The sequence below is a fragment of the Leopardus geoffroyi genome, chromosome A2 (genome assembly GCF_018350155.1).
Source record: "Leopardus geoffroyi isolate Oge1 chromosome A2, O.geoffroyi_Oge1_pat1.0, whole genome shotgun sequence".
NCBI classification, from domain to species: domain Eukaryota; kingdom Metazoa; phylum Chordata; class Mammalia; order Carnivora; family Felidae; genus Leopardus; species Leopardus geoffroyi.
Genome location: NC_059331.1, coordinates 54912153 through 54926100, shown reverse-complemented (window position 1 = coordinate 54926100; position 13948 = coordinate 54912153). Strand labels below are relative to the sequence as shown.

The 13948-nt window shown below is 44.2% G+C and overlaps 2 protein-coding genes and 1 long non-coding RNA gene across 5 annotated transcripts in view; 2 read left to right on the top strand and 1 right to left on the bottom strand.

The window, feature by feature from the left end:
* FGD5 (FYVE, RhoGEF and PH domain containing 5) overlaps positions 1-1555 on the top strand; it is a 123532-nt gene extending 121977 nt beyond the window's left edge. For both annotated transcript variants that reach the window (XM_045493910.1, XM_045493909.1), the window contains exon 21: positions 65-1555. In XM_045493910.1, the coding sequence (XP_045349866.1) occupies positions 65-101 (37 nt within the window). In that variant the 3' untranslated portion in view covers positions 102-1555. The remainder of the gene's footprint in view (positions 1-64) is intronic.
* The window catches only part of LOC123606017, a 30579-nt gene that overhangs the window by 16246 nt on the left and 385 nt on the right, over positions 1-13948 (bottom strand). The gene's annotated exons all lie outside the window — the stretch shown is intronic.
* NR2C2 (nuclear receptor subfamily 2 group C member 2) overlaps positions 13510-13948 on the top strand; it is a 99627-nt gene continuing 99188 nt past the window's right edge. For both annotated transcript variants that reach the window (XM_045493914.1, XM_045493911.1), the window contains exon 1: positions 13510-13878. The gene's annotated coding sequence lies outside the window, so the exon portion shown is untranslated. The remainder of the gene's footprint in view (positions 13879-13948) is intronic.

Below are 13948 nucleotides of genomic sequence, written 5' to 3'. Positions count from 1 at the left end.
AAGGTTCTGTGACCAGAGTCACAGAGCCATGACACCTAAATGTTCCCTCTCCTCTGTTTTACAGGTGGATCGAGGCCATGGAAGATGCAAGTGTGTTATAGCAGTTATCAAGCATGTGGACTCAGAATAAACTCTTAGGTTGATATGTGGACCCTTCTAGAAGTCGATCTGTGTCTCCACTCATTGGGGCTCACATCTGGATTCAGCATGGAGCCTAATCCTTTTTTGCTGTAACCCCCTCTCTCACCTTCACAAGTGGAACCCTTAAGGAATATTTATGAACCGCTCCTTTTCTGTTCTCGTGTCTTCCACCCACCCGACTCCACCCCAACCCAGCAGAAACTATTTCCCTACCCAGTAGTGAGTTCAAGTTTAGTAACATGAAGACATGGAAACAATAGAAAAAGTATGATGCAGTACTTAGAAATGCAGGCTTTTTAGTGGAAACAAGCTTTTACAATTTTTACTGGTGGTAAACATGATCACTTGTCATAGCATTGACATCAGTGCCTCAGGTGAAACAAGAAACAACTGGTGAATAACAGCTACCCTCCTTGAAAGCACTTTATTGTTTTATTGAGCTACAACCTTCAGTTTTATGTTTTCCAAGTGATTTACTTAAGTAAGTAGCAGATGGAGCCCCGTGGACTAATTTGCCACCAGTTCTCAACAAGAGTATGTACAAGTGATTTGTGCAAACCTGGCTGGACCTTGCCAAGTGGGCTGGTGAGCGACACTTGGCCTGGGGGGGGTGGGTGGCCGGGCAGGGGGTCCTCCTCGCTGCAGAGGCCACACTGGACTGAATAAGATGGCAAGGATTTTCTCCTCCATTTGATCATGCAACCTGTATACCGATATGACTTAATAAAGGAAGGACCCCCTCCTTCCTGGGGTGGTCCTCACACTACACCAGTGCTGGAAGCTCAGCTGCTGGCAGACCAGGCCCCCACCCTGTAGGTCGCTGCAAGCCTCTGAAGAGATAGGGTCTGCTTTAATTTATTGTGTGCCTTCCTGTGTCTACCCAACATGAGCTGACAGCGTTGTCTATAAGAACCTGTGCTTGTTTTCACCACGGCTATCCTCCAGCTATCCTTCGGCTGTACTACCGAAGAGAAAGAGATAGGAAGAGAAAAAAGATACAGTCACAAGGTGAATTAGTGGACTTGACCGGTGGCTCTGGACACAGTGAGGGAGCACAGAAGTAGTGGCTTGAAGAGACTCTCTGGGCACCTGGGGCTCAGCCACTTCCTGCTGATGACCGCTGCTCATTTTGCTGGACAAATTTCTACATAAAGCAGAATGGGGGCAGGGCAGGTGGGATTCCTTGTTACTCTCATCGAAATAGAAAATAATCATATCATTTTCTGATGTCCTGTCCCCATCCTCCTGCTGCCCTGTTCCCTAAACAAAAAGGCATTTGCTGACAAATCTTTTGTAAAAAGTACCATCTCAAGGAGTTATTTACATTAAATATTTTCAGGGGAATTTTTTTCCTAGTTTGCAACTTCTCTTTTAAAATGTTTGCATTAAACATCCAATTAATGATTCAAACTAAGTGATTAGACAGATCTTTTTATTAATTTTTGAGGGATCAATTCCAATGCAGCCATTTTCATCGTCATATTTCAGTGGGCCTCCTAGAGCCTCTGAGCCTTTGAAAAGTACAGCAAGACTTCGGCACCAGGTAGTGGGAGCTTCCGCAGTCTGCTGTGTGTCACTGGCCATTGTCAGTGTCTGAGCTCCGGGCAGAATTATGCATCTGGAAGTCATCCGAAGGCCTCTTGTACCATATGACATCCTATTTCTGATGCTCTATAAACAAGAGGTAATAGGGCTTTTATTTCTCAGTGAGTAGTTACCCAAATAAAAACCACCTGGGTTATACAGAAAACCTACTGAATTGGTTTTATAAAAGAAAGTGTCAGGGGCCACCAAGCTCCTCTACAGCTCAGTGTGACTGGGCAAGGACCCACTTGGTTTGCCTGCCACTTGCTTTTACCTGTCTTTCCCATGGTTCTTTGATTTCAGCTGATTTCTACTGGCCTATTTTGCTTGTCGTTCCTTCCCTGACTTTTTCTTTGTCCAGCCCATTTTACAGGTTCATGGGGCCTCCTCCTTTCCACTGGGCCCAGAGGCTGGAGAAATGGCCAGCTTTGATGCCATGGCCACACTGCCTGAGGCCCCCATGGTATGTGCTTTGCCCCCTGCTCCCAGAACAGCCCCTCTGCTGTGTGCCTCCTGCAGAGGCTGTGTTTCTAGGGAGGAAGCCATTCTGCGCCAGGCTATAGGCCAGAAATAAGAGCATGCAGGCCTTGGGCAACTCACTCGCTTCAGTAGCTCCGAGCCTCGGTGTCTTCACCAGTCACACGGACACTATTACAGTTTTCCAAAGAGTTCAGGGACAAAGCACAAACCAAATGCTCAAGAAAGCGGACTGGAAACCATAAACCCGTGGGGAAGGGCATGCATTGTACAAAGTGAAATAAGTCATGGGCCCTGCTCTGTGACACTACAAGATGAAGACAATATGCAAAAAAAGACCTTCCTTCTTATCCATGAAAATGGCAAGAAAGAGAAACCAGGACTGAGGAGGGCCTGACACAGGCAGGCTGGGCCCCTTTGGTCACCACCCCCCCCCCATTTGTTTTGAATGACCTCTCCTTGAATTCTTCATACATGGGTCAAAAAAACACACAGACCTTTACACGGTTGGCCTCTGCCTGCTTCTGGGAATCAAATTTTATGAAACTGGAGTTGCACTGAAAGCAGGCACTTACTTTCTAGCAGCTTCCCACCTTCCCTGCAATGTTTTTCCAGCCTGGATTTGTCTTAGTAAGTAGGTAGAATTCTTGTTCATGATTACTAATACAAAGCCCACTAGAAACAAAGTGTCCAGGGACATTGGTTGAGTTCCTGGCTCCTGGTAATAATTCTTTCACATATCAGAAGTAGGCTTTGAATTGTGGTCAGGCTGACAGATCAGCTGACCACTCATTCTCCCTTGGATGCAGCCTGGACCCATGTGTGGGTGTGGACCAAGGGCAGCCTTTGGGTGTATGCCATGGGGTCAGTGCCAAGGACACCAACAGCCCTGCTACCACCACTGCAGGGTAACAAGGTCAGTTTTTTCCTCATCCAGCCCAGCCTTCTGTTCAACTGTGTAAATGTCATCACTAAACACTGAAGCCCTAAATGGGGACTGAGGCCACCTGGGCTAGGAGTGGTAGGACCAAGCTGGAGCCCGAGTTTGTTCGGCTACAAGACAGTCAACAACATGCTTGTACATTCTGTTAGTTCATTCAGCCTGTGCTTTGTGACTTCTATAATTGTGGCAGTTTTTGTGCTTGCACACATTGACAGTCAGTTGAGAGGACAGAGGTATCCACACTAAGAAGAAGAAGTCTGTTTTCAATAGCAGGTGAGAAGAAACCAACATCAAATTGGTTTAAACATCTAGGAAATTAACTCTACAAGAAGAAGTCCAAAAGCAGGGCACTTTGAGGATTAGACAGTGTCCCTAAGAACCAAGCTCTTTGGGTTTCTCTAATCTGTTGTCCAGTATCAGCCCAATTCCAGAGCTGGTTCTCCAGAGACTGATCAGTGACTGCCACTGATGGCTGGGTTACAGGTTTCCCTGTTCATGGGCACCAGGGAGGCGGGGCTCATCTTCCTGCACTAGCTTTTTCTTAGAAGAACCCAGCAGGCCTTCCATGCCTTTCAAGGTCCACACTTACGCCTGCCCTTTCCTGAGCTACTTACAGGGACAGACCTGTCAGCTGGGGGCTGAGGGGAGGATAGCTGCTGAGGATCCACCCATAAAGTCCACCCTTTGGATGACATCTTTTGGAAAGAAGAGTGTAGTTTGGATTAGTATAATGCAAAGGCTGTGCAGGGCCATGGAGCAAGTTCTCTTCCTTACACAGAGAATCCGGTGGTGGTTGTATAGGAAAGGGCATCCTGTGTTGACACAACAGAATGACAACAGGCCTCATTCTCTTGATGGTCTTTCATGGGTACCGTTACAATAGAGCAGGAGTAGAAATGCAGCATTTCCACGAGAGTGAAAGAGAGGCTCATAGAAAATAAAATCCGTGTTAAGAAAGAATGAGAAAAAAAAAAAAAGTACCGTGAACAAGTTTTTTGGCCTTGTTTCTTTTAACTGTAGGAGTGGGTTATGAAATCGATGGCATTGGGTCACACCCAGCTCCCTTCTCCCAGCCCCCTCCCCCCCCCCTACTAGGCACACTGAAGACCGCACAGGAGAACACAGCAGGGCATACCTATCATCCTTGAAGACTATTTTATGACATTGTGGTTTCAGTCATGTATGTGCATACACATCATATTACTGATTGCTGATGTAAAATGTATTTATACTTACAGATTACAGTCAACAATTTTTTTAAACCACTAGCCTAAAAGTGTCAGGAGCACAAAGTTGCAGTTAGACATATAATGAACCAAAAGACACATATTCAAATGTAAGGTCGTTGCCAGTTTTAGTTTTTGAATGCTTTCAAAAATATTACAAGAAGGGGGAAGGTATAAAATTCATGGTAAACCTACAGAAATAGTTTTGATCAGGAAATGGGTATGGTAGCAATTAAGGTACCATATACCTGTAAGTAAAGTAACATGCCTGTTATTGGTATATGTAAATTGTAATAATTATCCAGCAACTAAGAGTTACAAATATTATAGAACTTTAGAATAGCAATATGTTTTATGCCAGGGGCTCCCAAAGCTTATTTTCAACAGTGACTACTACTTTGGTTTATTATGTAAAGATTACCCACTCAAGTGAGAACTGCCCTAAATGACCTCAAGTTCTCTTCAAAATTAGGACCTCACCTTCAAAAGTGCAATTCACATTCTCTCCAAAGGTGGACTCAGGGAAAGTAAGGAAGGATTTGGCTATATTTCTAATATGTTCACCAACAGCTGTATCCAACAGCTGTATCCAAAAACTGGTCTTGTGGTAAAGCATAAGGCAATAAGCCTATATGTTCCTAAGAACTCCTTTTAAGTAACAGATATGAGAAGGAGATGAGAATTTAAAAGAATTGCCATCTCCAGTAAATCTGTGGCCCTTCAAATCCAGTGGCCTGTACTTGACAACCCCTAACAATACCACACTAGAATTCATGAATGTGTAATGGAGCTGCCCTGCTGTGAGGAACATACATGAAAAAATAAATTACCTCTTGATAGCTACAGTAATTGGCTATACCCCAAAGCATGAGACTTGATTATTCCAACATGTATAATTATGGAAGTTATTACAGGCATAAAATTAGACAGCTCTTTTTAAAATACAGCTATAATACCACTCAGTGTGACCCTGAATCTTTTTTTATGGGACAAGGTGGAAAATGACCATTAGTTTTCACAGTAGCAATTTGACTAATTTCTCTTAAATCTCAACCTTTCACCTATTCAATAAAGATCTTCCATTTTTACAATTATCAAGATATCACTGTCATCCTGTGAGTCCATCCCTTGCTACCTAGGACCAGAAACATCCCCTCCGGACAAAAATATGTAAGAAGATGGCCTTTTAAACAACATTTCTTAAAAAGCTTTCCTTTTTCCAGATACGTCCCTTGACATTATTAAGCTTTCTTTGTGAAAAATCTTTAAGAGAATAATCTTTTTCCTATTTAGGGAAGTTATGGGGATAAAACTTCTAATAGAGAATACAACATAGTGTTTCTTGACAAGTTCTCTCTTTGGGGGGAAAAAAATCACGATAGAACATTTGCTAAATACCATATCTCAAAATTTTAAATACATTTAACATACTGCATTAAACATCTCAAGTTTCTTGTGTTCAGGGCTTCACACAAGAGTTTTGAGCTTTGAGGTTCAGCAGGCTTCGTGAATGCCTCAGTTTACCACTTGTAACAGTGCTTCCGTATTCTTCCTTCCACACTTACCCACCCTGGCAGATAGGGTGGCCTCAACTGACCTAGGAGCCAACAGACTCATGAATTGGATCTCATCTAAAGTGCCACAATCAGTTAATGGCAAGTCTGGAACATGCCAAGACATCCAGGGTACTCCGTACTCTGCCAGCACCTCTCCCCCTCAGCTGAAAGATGATTGATGGTCAGTTATCCCGGAAACTGACTCCGCTGATTGGAAACTCTGATATGCAGTTGACTGATAAATATTGACTTTCCTAATACAGAGAAATGCTGATTACCTGTCATAACCAAAACATCTATGAACAAATCAAATTTGTTCAACAAACCTGGAGCCTCAAGAATACATTATGATATTTACTTCCAGGATTAATTAGCTGGGAAGAAAGGTTAGTATAATCGGGGTTGTGTTTCCTGGTACTAGATATTTTTGGTTGGCTGCTGGAAGAGGAAGAGCAAGGGCTGAATGTTGTGCATATAGGAGAATGCTAAGGGACTTTGGAACCCTGTAATATTCAGGTGCTATTTTAACAGTGACACCAGACTGGGCACAGTATTAAGCACTAGAGACATGGTTATTTACTTTCAGGAGCTAACCACCTGAGAAGTCAGGTACAAAAACTCTAATTCTCTGTCCTGGAAGCATGAGAAGGATAACACTGTGGTGGAATGGATAACAGAGAATGGATTGTGCCTGAGGCAGATTAGGAAATAGTTGGGAGGTGGGGGGGGAGGTGAATGGACAAAGGAGGACTTGCCTCACAGAGATGGGCGTCAGAGAGGCCCCTGGAGGCAGGGAGCAGAATGAGTAAGGTGTGTGAGAATGAGTAGGATACCATGTGGCATATTCAGGAAATGGGAGAGTGCAGAACTATACAGTGAATTATACAGGGAGGAAATCACAAAAACAGATGAAACAAGAAGGGCTGTTTGTGACCAGTTCATTCAGAGCCATTGCACCTATCCTATAGTTTCTAGATGGGGTAGAGGGGTCTTTCAGATGCTTTAAAATGGAGGATGAAACAGCTGTGTTAGAAAGACCACTCTGGTCTTCCCACGTTAGATGGAGTCTATTCTGTCAAAGATGGCGCTGTAATAGATGCCCTCCTGCGTGTTCTTACAATGGGATTTGATACTCCTCCCATCAAGGAGTGGAGTGCACATCCCTTCTCCTTTGAACCTGGGCAGACCCGTATGATGGCTCAAGGAGTAGCAGAGGAAGTGACTTCTATAAAAAGCTACTTTGTTCTCTTGTGCACTCCTGGAATGCATCCACCATGCTATGAGGAAGCCCAGGACACATAGAGCGGTCACATGTCAGGGTTCCCACTGCCAACCAGCATCAATCTCTAGACAGACTAGGAAGCCTTTCAGATGACTTTAGCTCCAGACACTTTCTGACTGCAACTATAAGAGGCCTCAGGAGAGAACCTCCTATCTGAGCCCCCCAGAACTGCAAGATAGTAATTTAAGAAAGTGGTTTTTAAGCCCTTGAGTTTGGATGTGACTAGTTACGCAGTGATAACCAGGAAACATGCATTTCTTGGCTCCTTTCTAAAACCTACTAGGACAGTAAATGAGTAAAAAGATGTAACCTAAAGGACAAAGAAAATGCAAGAAAAGGCAGAGAGTATTAAAATAGTCAACTCATTTTTGGAAGTCACATGCATGAATAGTGGCAGCTGACTTAGCAGAGGAGAAAACAAATACCAAAGTGCCTGCAGGGAGGGACCCCAGTGAGACATAAGGGCTGGCCCTCTGGAGAGGCTTGGGAATTTGAAGGCACAGGTGTCTGGGAAGGCTAGAGTGGGAGTAACAAGAGCATCAGCTGAAAGTCTCTGTAAGCAGTCATGAGACCCTCAAATACCCTAATACCACTGAATAGAGACAAATGATTCTGCTTCCTCACCCTGGCAGGAGACAGTAAATTTATGCTCTGGAAAAATGAGAACTACAAAAGGAACATGCCTCCACCTGCAACACACACACACACACACACACACACACACACACACACCACACTGCATTCGATCTGTAGACATGGGCTTCTGTCTCCTGCCTGCCAAATTCCCTTTCCATGACATTAAAATGTATTCCTTCTATTGAACAAATAGAAGGAATCAAAATTCTGAGTTCAGGTGTTTTTATTGGAAGACTACCCTTGAATGATGCTCTAATCTGTAAGGGGCTGAAAAGACTCACTGTGAAGGACTTTCAGTGGCCCTGGCTCAGCTTAGATTTTTATCTGATTGGTCAAAGGTCCCAAACTAGTTCTGAGACCCAGAACCATGTTTAAAAGAGGATGCTTGGCTTGCATAGTTTAAAAACAATTTGCAAATTGCCAGTATTGGAAAGTCAAGAGATTTCATTTACAAATCTGGATTTCTGGCTTCTCTCAAAAAACCCATCTTTGGCTGCATTGCAGGTGCTGATAAGGGGCCACCCCTTCAAGTCCAGTGAGCTCTCCGGGTGTCACTATGACCATTTACTGTACTAATGGAGGTTTACCTCAGCTTACTGACCTCCTTTAGAATACCTGCCAGACCCAACCCCCACCGTCCCCACTTTAGGCATCGAAGTTTTCACTTCAGCCCTAAGCAATGCAAAGCCATTAAAGAACTTTATTAATAGAAGAGCACTAGAAATGGCTGTTACAGAACAGGCAGTGGAAGAAAAGGAGGGAGTAAGAGAGGGAGGCTGGGTGGGAGGGGGCAGCTGGAGACTGGTTTGGAAGGTTAAGAAACCCTGACACTGGGACAGAAATAATACCTAAACTAGAGAACAGTGGAGGAGGGGCCAAATGTGAGGACAGAACCAGAAGGATTTATGTATACCCAGTCTTGACAATGTACCCAGAGCCCCCCCAAGGCCAGAAACCTCATAGCAGCATCCTATCTCTCCCCAAGGTGAAGGGTAGGATCTAAAGCAAAGCACAGAAGGGAATGGCTTTTCCAAGACTTTTGGCTTTGAGTTGCATTTTCTGGCCTGTAGTGAAGAGGCTGTAGGGGTGAAATAATCCCTCTCCTTTTTCTAAGTTTATTTATTTCGGGGCGGGGGGGGGATGACAGAGAGAGAGAATCCCAAGCAGGCTCTGCACTGTCATGGTGGAGCACGATACATGACTCGCACCCATGAATTGTTGAGATCGTGACCTGAGCCAAAATCAACTCAGCTGCTTAATTGACTGAGCCACCCAGGTGCCCCTAAAATAATCTCTTCTTTAAGAAACTCAAGGAATGCCACAGTTTAGCCTTAGACCCAAGTGATTAATTCTTGTGGTGGTGCTGGGCTTGTAAAGAACTCCCAGGCCTCAAGATTGAGAGTTTCTAATCAGGCAAACTTAAAAAACATTCTTCCAAGCAATCCACATTCTAAGACGGGACCAAGGGCAAGTGCACTTTCCTAAGATAATCTAATTTTCTGTCATGCTCCAAGATATTTGAGCCAAACACAACTTTGAAATAACACCTCTTCAAGGTCCAGGAAGCCTCAGGATAGAAACTAAAGGGGCAAAACTCCCAGTGAAATCTGTTCTGGAGAGGCTCAGGAACTCACTTGCAGTGTCCCTGCTTTCCAGTCTCCCCAGTCCACCACAGGATCGCTCACTTTTCTCTTTCTGGGAAAAAACAAGAGCCCTGTATACAGAATCTGAGACCTCTCCAAGTAGCCTTCTATTGTGACAGAGCTTGACTTTGACAGATCATGGTGGTGGGGTGAAGACAGTTTTCTTCTCAAAGTCCTCAAGGACAGAAGAGAAGAAATAAGCAGAAATAACTTATGAATAAATGTTCCACCACTTGCTAATCATGTGACTTTGGGGAAGTCATGCTCCCCTTTAAGGCCTCAGCCTCTTCAGCTATAAAAACAAGACAATACCATTCACTTCACAAAGTTATTCTGAAGATTAAACAGGATAATGTGTGAGTATAAGGAACATGCAATCTGGTATTCATTGATTACATCTGTTTAGATTCCACATTCTTAAAAAAGACCAATAAGAATTATTGAGGTTTAAAAGTTTATTTTATAAACATGTCATAATTATATAAATAACAAACAGAAGTTTCATAAATTAGTACACACAGTAACAGAGAATAAGCTTTAACAGAAAAGTTGGCACAAAGATGTAAGTACTTATGAAGGTGATTATTAAGCATTCTCAGTCTAAAATAAAAAGGAAAATCATCATTTACACTACCACAATAGCAGTATCCTTACAAGTTAAAAAAAAATCTTTGCTTAATAGTAACTTGAAGGGATGAGCACTGGGTGTTGTATGGAAACCAATTTGACAATAAACTTCATATATTGAAAAAAAAATAGTAACTTGAAAAATTAAGCACATCTACAACTATTGTTTAACCAAAATTTCATTTTCTTTGACATTTATCATTTAAATGCAAATCTCAAATAACCCTGCTTAGCAAAAAAATGTTTACTCTGGGCTACGTACAAAACGAAACTGCATAGTATAGTTCCTGCTCTCAAGAAGCTCACGGACAAGTTACGTAATGATTGACTAAAGAACATACTAGTTAGTTAAGCGGTGTGAAAAAACGACCTGCTCAGAGGTACAGAGAGGGCAGTGGAAGGAATACCTGGGTCTTACAGCACTGTGTAAGGAGCCAACAGTCCCAGGCCCACATCCCAGCTCAGGTAAGTCACCAAACTTTGTTTTCACTGAGTTCATCTTAAAAGCAAGATGATAACAGGGACACCTGGGTAGCTCAGTCAGTTAAGCATCTGACTTTGCCACAGGCAACGATCTCATGGTTCATGGGTTCAGGCGTGGGGCTCTGTGCTGACAGCTCAGAGCCTGGAGCCCGCTTCAGATTCTGTCTCCTTCTCTCTCTGCCCCTCCCCTACTCGTGCTCTGCCTCTCAAAAATAAATAAGCATTAAAAAAATTTTAAACGAACAAAAAGCAAGATGACAATATGAATACTGTTCACTATATACTGTTGCTGGGAAAAGCACTGATTTAGTATATGCCAACTTCATACAAACTCTTTACTAGGTACTGTGTTAAGGGCTGAGATAAGAGGGATAAGACACATTTTGATACAGGGCTTACAGTCTGGGTAGTTGCCAAGATGCTACACACACAACAGCTACGTACTGCCAGACAGACCATCACTCCTGTCAAGACCCCTTCAGTCGTGATCAATCGGTTTTTAAAAAAGCTGCATGTCAAAAAGTGAAACAAAAAGTTTTGTCTTGTTATTTTTGCCACACATTTTTGGAATTAGATCAGTGGTTCAGGCTGGTAGGTACAGAATTCTATGTGATGCAAAAAAAAAAAAAAAAAAAAATTCTATGTGATGCTCAGAAGTGCTGATGCCAGGCCCCACCCAAAGCTTACTGCTTCACAATCACTGAGGGCTTGGCAGTTCTGAAGTACACCCCCAGCCAAGAACCCTTGAAAGGCATATAAAACAATATAAAATCACTGTTAATGCAAATGTGGATACTTACTAATAAACAGCTAAAAAAACATATAGCATAACATATAAGTAATATAGTACAACTTGAATATTTTTTGTGATTAAAGCCACTTAAAACACTAAAAGGCGTTCTAGTGAAAACACAATGGAGCAAAAAAAATGGCACTATGGCAGCACTGACCTCAGCCTGCAGAGGCCTGTTACCTGCATATATTGTTTGCAATCTGTGCACGTGTACATCTGTTTTAAGGGGAAGAAAAAGTGCTCGAGATTATGAACCCTTTCTATACACTTTTAATATTAAACAACTAGCTTTTAATTTTTTTTAATGTTTATTTATTTTTGAGAGATATTTATTTTTGAGAGAGAGACAGAGCATGAACAGGGGAGGGGCAGAGAAAGAGGGAGACACAGGCTGTGAGATCATGACCTGAGCTGAAGTCGGATGCTTAACCGACTGAGCCACCCAGGCGCCCCTAAACAACTAGCTTTTAAGTGAACATTTACTGAATGCTATTACCAACAGGCCAAACTGATGCAGCATGGTTTTATAGCATAAGCCTTAAGGTCAAAGGACTAGGTAAGAGTCCTAGCTTCCCTTATTGCGCCCGTAACATCTGGCAGGTTGCTTACCTTACCTGGGCCTCAGTTCCTTCACCTCAGTACTGTAGTTGTTCACAGTACTGCTGGGTATTAAGTGAAGAATATTAGAAAATTATAGGCCATTATAGAAACAGTAATGATTGTTTAATATTTACCTCAAAACTAGTGCAACTGTAATATGCTTGCAAAAACAAACAAAAAACCCCAAAACTCACTGATGTGTGAATTTTTACACAGTACCTAAAAGCATTATTTAACATTAAAAAATCAATTTTTGCAAGTACACAATTATAAAAGCAGTTCATGTTTATAAGGATTTACCATCAAAATAGCATGTTACCATACCCACATCACTTGACCCGCCTCTCCTGTAAAATCTTCCTGCCAGAGGACTGGCAGTTCCTGAGTTCCTGAGGCCCCTTCCAGTTTCAGGGTCTGTGTGATTCACCAGGACATTACAAACTTAACTCTCTTCCCCACTTACTTCTTTTTGAGTTGAGAACATGGGAGAAGAAAAAAATAAGTACATTTAAAGCATTTCTTATAAAACAGAAATTACGGACAAAATACTCAAAAGTTGGGGTCAGCCTGATCAAAGCGCAAATGTTTAAGAAAAAAGGTTAATCCTTCCATCTTGGGATCAGTACCTATTCGGAACAAACAAGAAAAGTGAAAAAAAGAAAAATCAATTACCAGAGGATCTTCCTCCTACAAAGCATGATAATCAAGGAGAGTCTAGCCAAAAAATTTCAGGGCATCTAGGATACCTTCTCAAGCAAGTCAAAACCCACAACTTAAAAAGAGAGAAACATCTAAAGAAAACCCACAACCCTAAATTCCTAAGGTCAAGAGAAGCACTTTTCTTTATATATTTAAGCAATTTCGCAAAGCGTTGTTTTATATACACTTACGTATCACTGTTTACTAGTTCTAAATCACGGGAAGACAGGAACAGACTTAACAAGCTTTGGGTCACATGTTCGCTAAAAGACCATTAATAACAGGTTTTGGACGATTTCAATACCTAATACTGCCAGAAGCTGGCGACCTTTAAAACCTAAATAAAACCCATCAGTAACGTGTAGGGCACAAACAATCCAACACCCACCAATAAACCAGCCACTTTTAACCTACAGGCTCTCTGCTGTGACTGCTTCTTCAATCAACAAACACAGAAACTTCAGCTCGGCGGGAGGCCAGGATGGAGAATGTCGCAGGGAGAAAACTGTCCCCACCTAGCCTCGCGAAGCTCTCGGTCCCCCAGGAAGGGAGGGCCTGCACCCGAATAACGGTGCCCGGCACTCCTAGGTTTTAACAAGCCCAACCGGCCCTTTGCCCTGGAAACAGAAGCGGCCGCGCCATTTAAATTTCGTCTGGCGGCTACGCCAGCCGAGTCAGGGGCGGCGGCCCCAGGCCGACCGCCCTGACCCCAGCGCCCGCCCGCCGCCGGGCCCGCGGGCCACCGAGGGGCCGGATGGACCAGCGCCGGCCGCGGCGTTCCGGTGCGCGCGCGCGTCTCAGCCAATCGCGTGCTCGCCCGCCCCCCGCGGCCGCGGCGAGGCTGGCGCTGGGAAGAGGAAGAAGAACATTCGCCCTCCTCCTACCAGCGCGCGGGCGGCGGCGGCGGCGGCACCGGGGTCACGAACTCTGACCTTTCACTGACAAAAACAATAACAAACCCCCCCTTCCCCGCGACCCCGGCGGCGCCCCCGGGCCCGCCCCCGCCGCCCCCGCTCCCACCTCGGCGTCTCTTCTCTCGCCTGCTGCCCCGCGAGCCCGCGGCCCCCGGGCTCCCGCCATCCGCCAACGCCGGGAGCCCGGCCTCCCCGCGCCCTGCCCTCCGCGTCGGGGGCCGTCCGCCGCAGACACGGGACCTGCTTCGAGGCCGCTTTGGCGCCAAATCCTGAGGTAAAATTGAAAAGGGGCCGGGGCGGGCTCGGGCCAGCGGCAGAGGGGGCGGGCCTGGCGCGCGGACATG